We start from the raw sequence: 15,023 nt of genomic DNA, 5'->3' as shown, positions 1-15,023 counted from the left end.
TTACTTTTGTTACAATGAAGTTCAATAATGCTAATCTTTTCAAAAGATTCTTATATTCAACAAAATTCAAAGTGGATTAGAATGCATTTCGAGTTTGGAAATGGAATTACAGAAACTACGAAATGTTCTGAGAGATTAAAATGATGCAACTCGATTTTTTTTTTTAGAGTGATAAATGGTGGATTTTCTTCTGACGAGCCTCTTGCAGTCTGAAAAATACCAGGCGAGCGACCAGAAAACGATTTGTTTGGTCCCCAAGGAAATTGCAAAATACCAAAACTTCTTCACCTACTTTCATAAAAGAGTTCGAGAGGCAAGTGGAACAGCCTGTTCATTGTCGTTTTCAAGTTCATATTTTCTTTCATGATCCACATGCGCCTCCATGCTTCAAATGTGCAATGAAAGGAAGAACCCATTGCCTCAATGACTTTGTTTCTGTCTTTCCCCAGATTCCCAACCTTTTTTATTTTTGGTTGGCAGTTTCTGGTGTGGAACAGCATATTCAAATTGATAGTTCAATTGTCTGCAGGTGAAAAATCTTTGCCAAAATGTAAACTTGCGAGGATCAAGTGAAAAATCTTTTATTAGGCCGCATTATATATTGAATGTTACAGCAACATATGGAAAAAGATTTTGGAATACAGGATTTAATCATTTACAGCTAAAGATGAAGTTAAATGTATGCAACTGGAATACAGTATTAAATCACTTACAGCCAAAGATGAAGTTAAATGCATGCATCTCACAATGCTTCGGGCATAATTACATATCTATCTGATCTGATTTTATAGCTTTGTAGCCTCTTTCCTCTTTATCTGTGCGTGTTTTGGTCATCCATCGATCTTTGTATGGTTGTATGCAAAATCGGAAGCTTCATTTCCAAGTTCAAGATGGGCCAAGACTCTCAAAAAGATGAATCTATTGCCTCATGATCGGGGGTTCTATATGCAAATCCTGACTCGTCACTGGATCGCCTCTTGACCACACTGGCCCTTTGCACTAGTCGTACCAATGCTTGCACAACTTCAGACATGGGAGGGCGAAACTCAGGTTCCGGCTATAAAGAAAACAAAAATCATAAGTTGCCCATTTTCAGTTCAGAGAGTGATAATAAAGAAAACTGCAGCCAAAATCAAACAACTCCATGCAACCGTATACATGAGTGTTATGGCCCAAAATCATATCCAAAAGAAATGAACCAATGAAATTAAATGGGAATGCAGGCCATGCACGAATAGGCTCCATATGATGGAGCATATGATTTTAAGTTAAAAAGGTTTGCTAGTTAGATAGCCATTCCGGAATTCTTAAAAATATCATGAAAGCTGAGGCTTGGTGCATATGTAGTCTTCTTGTCAGAAAAAAGAGACTTACCTGGACACAGAGGGCAATGATGTCAGCGAAACGTGAAAGAGACTTTGCAGGATAAATGCCATTTAAGGTAGGATCAACCATTTTTGCCAAGGCATCAATATCATGCAGTTGAGGAGTAGCCCATCTAACAAGTGACTGCTCTGATCTCACCCTCGAACTATTAAACCCCAAAAAACGGATAAGGGATAAATTTAAACCAAGTTCAAGAATAGCCCCAAAAATAAATGCTTAAACAAGTCTACGAACGAAAGCACAATTGATCAGTAAACAAGAGAAATGCTACCTGTCCAGTGGCTTCCGACCAGTCAATAGCTCTAGCATTACCACCCCAAAGCTGTAGACATCACTTTTTACAGTGTATATTCCTGACAGAGCAAATTCAGGAGCACTATAACCAAATGAACCAACCATCTGTGTTGAAACCTATCAACGTGAATCATACGAGGTCAGTCCCAATGCAACAAAAGGTATGTTAAAAAAAAGTTCAAGAAAGCATGAAGTTAATGAGAGTTTGCAGTGCCTGCACAAAATTATTCACTCCTTTTCCTTTTCCTTTACCTGTCTCTCTGTGTTTGGTGTCAGAGCAGCCAAACCACAGTCTGACAAGTGGGGATTAAGTTCTTCATCAAGTAAAATATTTGCCGACTTCAAGTTTCTATGTACAACAGAAGGCAAGCAGACTTCATGCAAGTACCTGAGAAAACAGGCTACAATTAAGAGAGGATGTAGGCATGCTGTATGATGGAGAGAGAGAGAGAGAGAGAGAGAATGAGAGAATTCTAACACCATACACACACACACACACATATATAACATACTCTAAAGCACGGGCAGTGCCAAGTGCTACTCTAACACGTGCATTCCAAGATAATGTCTTGCTGCCATCATCAGCAAAGTGCAGTATATCATGCACACTCCCATTTGCTATATATTCATAAACCAAGAGTCGTTGCCCATGCTCCACACAGTATCCTACTAGGGAAACAATGTTTGGGTGCCTCAAGTGTGACATATTTGAAACAGCTTCAAGAAAGTTGTCTTCCTCCTGTAACGACAATGCTGCATTGTCGATCTTCTTAACAGCCATCATCTATATCAACAGAACAGAACTTGATTGCTTAATTATTGCAACAGAGGTTAGCAAAACCTGTAAAGAAAAGCAACCCAACCAGAACACCAAGGGAAGAACTCTCACAGTCATGATGGCTTTATTTTTATCATAATTTAGGTCAATTTTTAGCATACTTTAGGTCAGAAGAATTTAATCAATGAATTAACCAAAATTTACTAGATAAATGTGAGTCATCATGCACAAAAATTACATGCTCATTGTGGCTAGCAATAGGACCTCTTCAAGTGCATATAACACTGGTAGCTCCATGGACTCGTACTAATACAAATATAGAAACCAGCATGACCATAAGAACATAGATATTACTCTATATCCAATGATCTAAGTTACCTTTCCATTAGGAAACTCTCCTCTGTAAACACGACCAAGAGAACCTTCACCAATTAGAAACTCTTGACTAAAGCTACTTGTTGCTGTTTGTAGAGAAGCAACACTGTATGAAGTGGCAGTGATGGGTGACTTCATTCTTTTTATGGATCCAGAATTCCCTTGTAATCTCTCAACCACCAATTTCTCAGCAGGTGGGGGCTTCAGATCCGTAACAGCAGCCATGTTTTTCACCCTTGACTCTTGCATATCTCTATCAACTGGAAAAACAAAGCAGAGCATAAACCTCAGTGGTTAGGATTATTATACAAGAGCTTCCAGCTTCAATCTATTAATTAGGGAACAAAATTTTGAAGCCTGTTGAATGAAGGAGGGGTTCAACATTATATTTTGCATTAATATGCAGACAGACCAACTAATCACAATCTTACTTATTTAGACTATGGTGTCTTAAGGAAAATGAGCTTGACTAATAGCAGGATCAAAAAGCACTATTTTAACTGCCTCTTGGATACCAGTGTTGTAGATACTATGACCCCACATCAAACAAATGGCGCATTACGTCGTCTCATATTCTGAAAATTCAAAAGGTTATCTCAGAAGAAAAAAGATTCAAAGGACAGAAAACCTACTGTCATCTGTATCAGCAGGACGACTTCCCCGGGTAGCTAGAGGACCAATTTCCTTGCTTTTGTGCTTCTTAATGCAAAAGACAAGAGCAAGTAGTGCAATGAGAACCAGAACAACAGAACCCAGGGCTACACCTACAATAGCTCCCACTGAAATTCCCTTATCTGACTGTTCTGGTTGACCATCAGAAGAAGGGGTGACAGGTGCACCAGATCCTGGATGAGTACGGTTTCTGTGAGATTTACCAGGAGGTGGTGGGGTATAAGGTGGCGGAGGTGGAGAAGGACCATTGTCAAAAGAATTTCCATCGTATCTGATAATTATTCAAAGAGCTTTTTTAACATATTGCAGAAGTAGAACATGATAAATTTAGCATGGAAGAAACACAGAGCAAAGAAACTTACATAAAGTTTGGGATTAAACTAAGTTCTTGAGGTATCCATCCACTAAAGTTATTGTTTGCAACATTTCTGTTGAAAATATAGGTTGCAATAAGAGCATAGTGGCAGATGACAGAATTAAAACCCCACCATTGCTAAAGGAACTTACAGAGTTGTCAAAGGCAAACCAGTAAGAACATTAAGAGAGCCAGTCAGTTGATTGTTCTGAACATTGCTGCAGCATATTAGAATATCACAAGCCTTTAATCAAACTTTCCAAGAGTTTGCAATCCTTTTCTTTTATTCACAGTATGTTACTAGGTTAATTTTGAATGGAGTCAGCACTCTACTCACAGTGTAGAAAGATTGGACAACGAATTAAAAGAACTGGGAAGATCTCCACTAAAGCTGTTAAAAGAGAGATCCCTGCATGCACAAGCAATAGTAAACATCCAAGAGAACTATTTATTGAAAAGTAGATATGAGCATTATTGTGCTGGAAATGAAGAGTGTTAAAGAATAACATGACAAATGCAGCCCCCATGGTGGGCAATTGGGATACAAGTCACATAAATGAAAAATGTTTTCCTGTTCACTCTCTCTTTAATAAAATTTGTTTCTTCCCTCTTTCCTGATCAGTACTATTTTTCCACCATATTACACACCACAACACCATATTTTAGCTTTTTCCTGCATGCACTCCCCTTCTGTACCATTCATTTATCTCTCGTAACAAAATATATTTCTCTCAAAAAAAAAAAAAAGAATTCTACTTCAGCACATCCCTAATCTCCTCAACAGGTTACCTTTATTGAACTTATTGTGTTAATTCGCTCCTTCTTGTATTGTTTGAACAAACAATTTTGTGAAGAAAAAAGTATCATAATGTGGCTTTTCCACCATCATGATTCTTTGCATAGTACTAAAAACTCAGTTAACATGTATTTTAATAACAAAAATTCCAAGAACTAAAACTCAAATAACATCTGTTTTGAAGTAAGAAATCTCACATGGTTGCGAGGAGAGAAAGATTAAGGAAAACATCTCCAATTGATTGGGCAAGTGAATTGCGGCTTATGTTTCTGAAACCAAAGATGTTGAATCAGGGAATAATCCAAATTCTGCAATTACTTGACAAAATTTAAATGCATTCCAGCTAAGCCACTCACAGATAATTAAGAGAAACCATGCTAGACATCGAATAAGGAATATTCCCACTCAAGTTGTTTTTGGCAAGATTTCTGTATTATGCAAGAATAGAATGAACACGTTATCAAACAATTCAAATAGATTGAAAACATCAGAAACAATTGACACGATGGAACATTACAAGCTTGTAAGATTCGGTGGTAACTGATATGGGAATGAATCACGAAGGTGGTTGTCACTTAGATCTCTGGCAGGCACAAACAACCAATATCAGCGGCTCAAATAACCAATGAAAGCAGCATAACTTCATCCACCCAAAAAATGAAATAAAGCATTAAATCTCTCACAATGTCCTCAATGACATGAGGTTTGCAAGCAAGTATCCCATTGTCCCGTCAAGTCCTAACCCAGATATCTGACTGTCAACACCAGCAACACTAAACCATTCAACAAACAAACAAACAAACTAAACCACTAACTCAATTAAAAGCATAAATCTCAATGCACTTTCTCACATGGAAACAACAGCTGACCCTTCACAAGTGATCCCTTTCCATGACTCTGCACATGGATCCCCACCATTACTTTTCCAATTGGTTAGCTGTGAAGGACTATTCAGCGATGTGTACATAACTTGTAGAGCTTGAACTGCAACAACAACAAATACTTTCAATCCTCAAAATCAATCAATTTAACCCCTCAAAAAATCCACCGACATAAACCCTTGGTTAGTCCACAGGGAAATGAAAGCAAAAAATTACAATCAAAATGAAATGAGACAGCATTTCAATCATTAGATTAGTCGGGAGAAAAAAGAACAATTTTACTTTCATAAGCTAAACACAAAAGGTAGAACATCATCTAGCACATTTTCTCGGAAACAAACAGAAAACAAAGAACTAATTTTCAAAGAAAAAAAACAAAAAAAAAAAGATCATGGTAGCAGTTCATATCTTGACTCTAGCTTCACTCCAACCAAAACAAACCCCAAAAGTCAATAACTTTAACCACACCAATCACCATCAAACCAACCAAAAACAATCAAAAAACCAAATCCCATTAAAAAATACCCCGAGAAAACAAGAAACAATGCAAACTTTACCATCATTAGCATCAGTGGTACATTGAACAAGCAAGATCAGAACTTTAATCACAGACACAAACAAAAATAACTCAAAGTGCTTCAATGTCATTGTTATTATTGACAAACAGATCAAATTTGGTGTTTCTCTTTTCTGGGGTGTTTTAGTTTAGTCTAGTTTAGAGGCGGTGGTGAGTGGTGACCAGCTTGATCAAGTGAGGCAAAGCTCATGGTATTATAGACTCTGGAGACACGAGAAGCAAACAAGAAGAAGAGGAAGAAGAGAAGAGGGTGTTAATGAGGTGGAGATCACAGTCAGTAGTCAGAGACATTGTCATTAAAGAAAGGGATAGCTAGAGAGAGAGAGAGAGATTCCAAGCTTGAGAAGGTAATTAAGAGAGAGAGAGGGCCTGTTGACTGTGTGACTCGTTGTAGTTTATGTTTGTGTCGGCGAAAAGGGAAATAGCTGGAAACATAGTAATTAGATTTTACATGAACTTCGGTGGATCAGCTAAAAGGATTTAAAAATAAATTTGATCCAAATCATACTCCAAGTCATCTATTATAGAATTAACTAGTCAGGCTACTATGAGTTGGAAAAAGAATTTCAACTCGAATTTCGAGTTGAGTTCAATAAATGAAAGTTGAAAAGAAAAATAATTGATACTCTAAGGATTGGCAAGTATTATTTCCCAAATCCGACAATTAACATTCCTAATCAATAAATTTGGTGTTAGATTATTGAGGAGATGTTATATTAAGAGCAACGTTATGTTGTAATTAATAAGCAGGGGCCTGATTTGAGTGACGAACATATTTGTTTTTCGCTCTTAATTTGAGATTAGAGGAAGGTTTTAATTTTAAATCCGAATAAATAATTATTAATATATTCTCCATCAAACGTGTACTGGAGAGTGAATGGAACAGGGTCCTTTTGCTTGTACCTGCGTACAAAAACCTTGTCTTATTAGTGTACATTGCAAAATGCCAGAGCAGTGGAAGAAAAAGGATTCAGAAGAATAGACTGTACAGGATTAAAATATTCATTCCTGGCTGCTTGTTCTATGCTGAAGATTAAGGTCAAGGTCGCCCTCGAATATTAACCATTTACAATAACTCTAAAAGCTGTGGGTAGTCATAATTTATTAAGAATAAAAAAAAATCATTCGAGGTTAATATTTTAAAATATTATACGGAGTAATATAATGTATTTATTTATAATACAAGGATAAGAAAAATTATAAAAAATTGTATATAAAATATTATTTGAAATAGGTAATAGTGAGAAATTTTAAGTTTATACTAAAAAAATATCAGTGATAATTAAGGATATTTTACCTTCTCAAGCCGTTCTTAATCTACAAAATTATAGATTGTTTATCGTAACAAACTCATCATAGTCAGTAAATAGAAATAAAAACATCATCAAATCATAACAAATAAAAAAAATAATGCAACTTGCATTAAATATGATATATTGTGAGTATCAATATCTTTTATTAATGTAATGAATCCCCTGCCTATAATCTCTAAAAGAACATTTATGATTTCTAATAATCATATTATTGGACGGCAACTCCTGAACCGACAAAAGACCTCCCAAACATATCTGGAAAGGGTCGTCACGTTCCCGCGATGAGGGTAAGACATTATTGTATCTTAATACACAAATTATCGTGGATTGTTTATAATGAAATTATCATATTAATCTTGGGTGAAAAAAATGAAGTCTTGAGGGTAGGGGTGTTTTGGTTTTTTTTACCTGCCCATTAGTTTTTAGAAAATTATGCAAGAGTGTTTATATTTTTTTAAAATTTTCAACATGATAAAAATATTTGTTTACCTTTAAAGTCAACAAAATTTACAATTATTGACGAGGAGCTTTCTTAACTTTTCATAAGTTTTTTAATAATAAAAATATTTATTTGCCTCCAAGGTAAAAAAAATATTGGGCTTTTGGATAAGGGTTTTTCTTAGTTTTCAAATATCCATATACAATGAAAGAGCATCTTTAACCTTGAAAAAAAACAAAAAATAAATTTTATATGTAGAGGTATTTTTTATACTTTCACATGAGTATTTTGTACACTTGTTATAGTCATAAGGGATATTTTAATATTTTTCAAATTGTTTTAAAAAATAATTATTAAAAAAATTGTTGGCATGTATTCAATACATATTAATGAGTGGATGGCGTTTGTGTCATTTAAATGACGCCTGTGAAGCTACCTGATAACCAAAACTGACCTTCCCCATCTCTCTAGATGTGTCATAGTGTTCTCTTTCATGTGGATAGGTGCATGGTGGTTATGGCAGTCGGATTGTCATCGACAATCGTTTGATTTTTTTGCCTTGTTTTCCATCTCTTGACAAATAATATATAACATTATCCTCTTTATTTTTTACTTTTTAATTGCTATCATCATTCTCTTAATTTCTTATTTCGTTCTTTTTACAATTTTTAAAGTTTTTTTCTTTTCAATTTAGTCATTCAACTACAATTTCTCATATGTTTTTTTCAAACAATTTTAGTCCTCATTTTTTTAATTTCTTATTTCGTTCTTACTCTTTTTATATAAGTTTTTTTTTCAATTCAGTCCTTTAATTGCAATTTCTTATATGTTTTGTTTTTTATTTCAATTCTTTAATTTTTATTTTTTTTATTTAGACCTTTAATTTTTAATTTTTTTCTTGGCACTTTTATTGAAGTTTTTTTTCTTTCAATTTCATCCCTCAATCATATTTTTGTTGTTTTTTTTTTTTCAGTTCGACCCTCATTCTTTTGATTTGTTTTTCCTTTTATTTAAGTTATTTTTCAATTCAATTTAACCTTCCGATTAAAATTTTGTACTCCCCTAATTAATTTTTTTCACCCTATTTATTTTAGATATTTTTTTATAATTGATTTTTTTTTCTAATTTCATCTTTCCACATTTTATTTGTTAGAGATTTGACTTCATATGATTTTATTGCTATACATTAGTTTTTTTAATTAGTTTTGTAATTATCTTCAAGTTTTTTCTATTGGTTTATCCCGGTTTCATGGCTTAGGCTAGGAGTTTTGAATGCATTTTTTGAATATAAGTTTTTTTTTTAGTTGTTCTATTTTCATTTGATTTTTCAAGATATTATTCTAATTTATTTATAATTTTTTTAAATACATGAATTTTTTAAAATAAAAAATATTTATTTTTAAATAATATTGATGATGTGTTTGGGCTTTCATGATATTTTTTACAGCATGAGGTTACTCAATGAGTTTCATTTATATTTATTTTTTAAGTCATGATTTTTTTTAGGGTGTAAATTTATCTTTTATTAATTTAAATAAATAAGTTTAGTAAACACAATCGGGTGAATATCTCATTTTATGTTATTGAATATTTTGATCTGCATTCATCTTTTGATTTTTTCATTTTTTTCTTGGTTATTGCTAATGATTTTTTTATTTATATAAATGGTTATCAATTTGTTTAATTAGATACTTATATTTATATAGACTTTTTATTTTGTATTTTCATTTATTTTATGTTAAAAAATCTTGTATAAACAGTTTTTCTTTTTTTTTAAAGAAAAGAATTTATAACCAGAGAAGCGCGCGGGTTAAATGCAAAGTCTTGCAATACTTTTTTAGATTAAAGTAAGTATTTGGGTCAGTTTGCGTGCACCATGACTAATTCCATGGATACTGAAGTTAAAGTCTTGCAATACTTGGTGTGAAGGGTAGAAGAGGATAGTTGCAGATCGGCTGACCAGCTCCTAGCTAGGCATGGCCCATAGCAGACAGAAAGTGGCTACGACAAGGCTAGCAACAGAGAACTTGTGAGAATGACAATAATATTTTCACATGCGAGCTGATGCTGCGAAATCACCCTTTTTTGACTTGCCTTGCTTCGTGGCTTTTTAGGAGTGAAATGAGATGTTTATTCTTTGTCTTGTTCGTCTGCACAGCTGCCTTTCATGAATGATTATCGATCACACTTTATTTCCATGCATTCTTGGAATCGAATAGTGGTGGTGGTGGGGGAGCGAGAGGCCACGGAGTGGTTGCTGGCTGGCTGGCTAGAAGAACTGCATGCATTATTAAAAATAAATTTGTGGGTGGTGGTGGAAAAGAGCCCTGACATGGGTGAAATCTTGGTAAAGTTGCTAATCATAAACTTCGAAGGAGGAGTGGTGAGGCATGGAGATCTAAAGTGGACTGTATTATTCTCTTGCCCGATCGAGAGCTAATATTTTTTGTGGCTTCTTTTCAAACAGCACTGGCAATTCTTTATTATCTACAAACTAGAATAATCTAAAAAAGTATTTGGAGAGAAAAAGCACATATCCATGATTTGCACTATTCAAACAGTGTAATTTAGCTAGGAATCATCAATTGTGTTCTTCCCCGCAACATCGATCGCAATCTAATAAGTTATGTTCTTTCTTCGATTGTGCTAGTTTTCCATAACAATACATTAGGAAGCATGATTTCGATCTCTTGACAGTCATCTTGCCACCCTCAGGAGACCAACAAGACAAAAAGGCAAGAAGAGGAAGGAATCTCACTGGTAAGGTGCACCTAAATATGACCTTCTGTGCCTGTTTAATATTCCAGAATCAAAGATTACTTGCTAATGTCGGAAATCTTATTCTATTTTTACTTGAATATGAAGGCAAAAATGTGCTTGTGATCTGCCTTAGATCCCTTCTCTAATAATAATAACAATAATACAGTCGCAAATAAGAGACAATCTCACTAGCTAGTTGACCTTATTTGTTAATATATATAGCTATATATCTATTGACAGATCCATGCATGAGACCCTTGTTTATCTTACAATAACACCAGCTAGGGCATCAACTATATAATTGATTAGCATTTATATATCCTTGGTACGTCCACAAGCACATATCTTCTTTCCATTATGATTTATAATTCAAATCTAAATTAATGTCAATGAAGACACCTTTTTCTTTCTTAAATGCTTGCTTAAATTGTTTATATAAAATCCAACAAAAAAAAAAGAATTAACAAGAAATTAAAGCATAACTACAAAACTCGATACGGTAGAACTCACTAATTTAAAGCTTTACTTGGGAAATATTTTATTCAAATAATACTGTTTGAATTAAAAAATTAATTATTTTATAAATTTAACAAGTTAACTTGACTAATTTAAAATAAATAGTCAATATTATTAGTATAATTCAATAAAATTAAGGCCAATTTTAAGATTATTATGTAACATATTATGTGCTGATTAGAAGTTTTATTTCTTTAATAACCATAAGTGTTTAGGCTTGATTAAATTATAAAACTAATAATTAAATAAATTTTTAATAACTGAAATTTATAATACTTCAAGTAATAATCTTCAATAACAAATCTAAAAACTGAATAACTAAAACAAGAGTTGCTGATCAGAGGTCTTGCCAAGTCTCTCAGGTAGTAAGAAGCGTCTAAATCCTAGAATTAGTCAAGGTGGTGCTAGCTCCGTCGGCAAGCTACCACGAGAAAGGGTCCATTTTTGGAGGTCTCGAGTCTCATCATTTGATTTAGTAGTTGTAATTATTTGTCACCCACCATTGGCTTCTCGGCCCCATTAATTAATATCTTTATTATATATTTGTAGCAGGTCATGGAGGTGGCGACGCCTTTCTGAAGTGATTGGCTCTGCCTAGCCCTTCCTCTCTGCATTAAATTTGGCATCCTATTATTCTTTTTCAATGATAGACATCACGGGAGTTAATTAAATTGATATTACAATATAATAATTAAATCGCTTGTGTGTTTATATTAATTCAAAGGACCACATTGATACGTGACTCGTGCATTCTTTGAACGATGTTGTGGACATCATTCTCAGCTCGATATCTGTCTAATTAATAAATTAGTGCTGAGTATTTCTCACAATTCCCTGTTGTTTTCATTTATTTCTAAAATAATATTCTGTTACTTCTAAAAAAGAGAATGATACAATTTACTTCACAACTAAACTAGTAGTGATTATAAATTATTAAACAGGTTCCTTAAATGAGCCATCAAAAAAAATATATACACTCCCTTGTAATTTAGCTAATTTATGCTTGTGAGATTATGTTTACAGTTATTTTTTATATAATTTTTTATGTTAAAATACATGTTAATAATATATATTTTTTTAAAAAATTATTTTTAATATTAGCACATAAAAATAATTTGAAAATATTAAAAATATATTAATTTGAAGTAAATAAAAAATAAAAAAAATTAAATTTTTTAAAACCGTTTTTTATATAAAAAAACAAACAGAGAAGCCTTTCTATATATACAATATATATATATATAAAAAAAAAAACAATAAACAAAAATCACGATAATGACTTGTGAAATTAAATTAAGCCTGCTGTCGGTGATAAATTTCCATCGAGATCTTCCACCACCCAATTCAAAACAGTGTAGAAACTCAATGTCTTCAACTGCTGGACGGTGACCAAGAAATTTCTTTTTTTATTTTTTGTTTTTCATGAAAATGACATCAAAATAATTCATATCATGCACATTTAATTTGATCTCCTATTATAATCTCTCTTTTTTTAATCGAAGTGGGGTGATGATTGACACAGTACCACTCAGTAATGATCGCTTTGGACAATATTATGCAGGGAGAAAGAGTTGCTAGCAAGGCTGGCTGGAGGTGAAAGAAACCATGTTTATAGTAAACTACAAGAAAAGGGCATAATTAAAGTGACAAAAAACTTTATATTATTCAACCCTTTTTCAATGCAACGACGAGGAGGAGGAGGCAAAAGAATCCTACCAGTTGGCAAAAAATCTGTCACTTTCTTGAGTTTCAAGTAAGATATCCATTAACGGTATTAGAACTCCAACAGTACCTTACTCTCCCCGGGCTGGGCAAGAGTATTCTACAAATAGTTTCTTGTGAATTAATATATAATAATTAATACAATTAATTAAGTACAGATTGATTGTTTAACCATTAATCTTACATCGAAGTTATCAAAAAGAGGAAATGAGAGAGGAGCTCGTTGATCAATATATTGCTTCGTGGCTCAGCAAGTTTGATTTTTAATAAATTTAATTTGAGACTTGGTGAGTCTTCCATCGAAGTTATCAAAAAGAGGAATTGAGAAAGGAGCTCGTTGATCAACATATTGCTTCGTGGCTCAGCAAGTTTTATTTTTAATAAATTTAATTTGAGACTTGGTTAAAGTTTAACCTTGCACAAACCAGATTAATAAATTTAAAAGAAAAAACGAGCCCTGCCATGGATGAGCAGTTGAGCAATAATTAATAGCATGTTGGTGCTGGGTGGTGATGTTGTGATTATTTTTTAAATAATTTTTATGTTAACAACCTTTCACAAACCAGATTGATAAATTTAAAAGAAAACTGGGCTGCTATAAAAGTTATGCACTAATATTAATGTCAATGAGCAGTCAAGTAATTAATTACTATAGAATTATTAAGAACTTGTTTGTTAATGTAATTATAATTATTTTTTAAATAAAAATAAATAAAAAATAAATAAAAATTAATTTTTTTTAAAATACTTTTAAAATGAAAGATACCTGCCATAATAACAATTTAATTACGTGTAGTTCTTGTCCGCCATCCACGAACTTATTTTAAGCAGTCCACATGTAATTTATTTTTATTGAATAATCTTGGAATCTCATATTTCTTATGCAAAGGCCATTGACTTAAAATAGCAATAATAACAATTTAATTGCGTGTAGTTCTTGATTACACATGCAATACATGTTTTGTCCGCTATCCACCACCTTATTTTAAGTAGTCCACATGTAATTTTTTTTTTGAATAATCTTGGAAGCTCATATTTCTTATGCAAAGGCCATTGACCGCTTTGTTAGTGTTTTTTTCAATTATAATTTATTTTTTAAAGTATTTTTTAATAAAAAAATATTAAATTGATATTTTTAGATGTTTTTGAATAATTTTAATATACTAATATAAGATTTTTTTGAATAATTTTAATATACTAATATAGTAAAGTTTCATGATTTTTTTTTTTATTATAATTTATTTTTAAAGTATTTTTTATAAAAAATGCATCCTTCAACACAATTCTAAACGCACATTAATCTACTAAATTTAAGAGGTGAATTTATTATAATAACTATTATAATAAGACAATAGAATTTGCCAAGATATATTTGATCTTGCCAACAAAAATAAAATATAAAGACTTCATTTTTTTCTTAGTTTTAAATTTTTTTTTCTTAGTTTTAAAAATAAGAGTATTTTTATATTACACTAAAACTATATCTTTTACAAACTAGAAGCATGTTTGGAAACGCGGTTCAAATCGTATTTTTAAAAATTAAAATTTTTAGTTAAAATTTAATATATTTTGGAATTATTATAATAAGACGATAGAATTTTCCAAGATATATTTGAACTTCATTTTTTTTCTTAGTTTTAAAAGTAAGAGTATTTTTATATCACACTGAAACTAAATCTCTTACCAACTAAATCCTAAATTAAAAACTCTCTTCGTTAACATATATTACAATTTAAAAAATATCTACGACTACACATTCAAACATAATCTAAATCCTAAATTAAAAACTCTCTTCGTGGACGCTGGTGTTGAATTAATGTAGGGAGGACGATCCACTTATCAAACAAACTGAATTATAAGGGAAGAAAACCTTTTTGCTTTTTTTTTTCATTATAATAAAAGTATCTTTAGATTAACTTCCACGTATTTCGTGTTAATTTTTAAGCTAACCATTTATATCCAAGCTAGTAAATTTTCTCAATAGATTCCTGTTTGAATTGTTATGGAGATCATTCCAATCTATCAATTAGATTAATCGTCCGAGTGTGAAAACCTCAACAATTAGTTATTGCCTGGAGATTATTTTTGCAACAAAATAAATGGTGTCGAGGAGATGCACCAGAAACAAAAAAATGGTGGAAAGGAGAAAGAATTGACAC

At 32.3% G+C, this 15,023-nt stretch overlaps 1 protein-coding gene across 1 annotated transcript; it reads right to left on the bottom strand.

The window, feature by feature from the left end:
• Positions 1-563: 563 nt before the first annotated feature.
• LOC105141459 (protein STRUBBELIG-RECEPTOR FAMILY 8-like) lies at positions 564-6,521 on the bottom strand. The gene is made up of 16 exons (XM_011048687.1): positions 6,095-6,521; positions 5,508-5,640; positions 5,340-5,411; positions 5,174-5,239; positions 5,013-5,084; positions 4,854-4,925; positions 4,198-4,269; positions 4,013-4,078; positions 3,868-3,933; positions 3,466-3,776; positions 2,837-3,093; positions 2,193-2,464; positions 1,933-2,068; positions 1,658-1,797; positions 1,375-1,531; positions 564-1,057 (listed from the first exon to the last, which is right to left on the bottom strand). Exons 1-16 carry the CDS (start codon positions 6,183-6,185, stop codon positions 905-907), a joined length of 2,136 nt encoding a protein of 711 aa, XP_011046989.1. The 5' UTR covers positions 6,186-6,521; the 3' UTR covers positions 564-904.
• Between the last annotated feature and the right edge of the window lie 8,502 nt (positions 6,522-15,023).

The sequence above is a fragment of the Populus euphratica genome, unplaced genomic scaffold (genome assembly GCF_000495115.2).
Source record: "Populus euphratica unplaced genomic scaffold, PopEup_1.0 scaffold119.1, whole genome shotgun sequence".
NCBI lineage: Eukaryota > Viridiplantae > Streptophyta > Magnoliopsida > Malpighiales > Salicaceae > Populus > Populus euphratica.
This window is presented reverse-complemented; position numbering and strand designations above follow the sequence as displayed.

What these genes read in the sequence shown, in the direction of transcription:
- LOC105141459 (XM_011048687.1), bottom strand. Translation starts at nt 6,185, where the DNA reads ATGACATTGAAGCACTTTGAGTTATTTTTGTTTGTGTCTGTGATTAAA. An exon ending in TCCTGCTGATACAGATGACA is followed by an intron (nt 3,094 to 3,465) that starts GTAGGTTTTCTG and finishes TTGTTTTTCCAG; the next exon opens with TTGATAGAGATATGCAAGAG. An exon ending in CACCAAACACAGAGAGACAG is followed by an intron (nt 1,798 to 1,932) that starts GTAAAGGAAAAG and finishes TCACGTTGATAG; the next exon opens with GTTTCAACACAGATGGTTGG.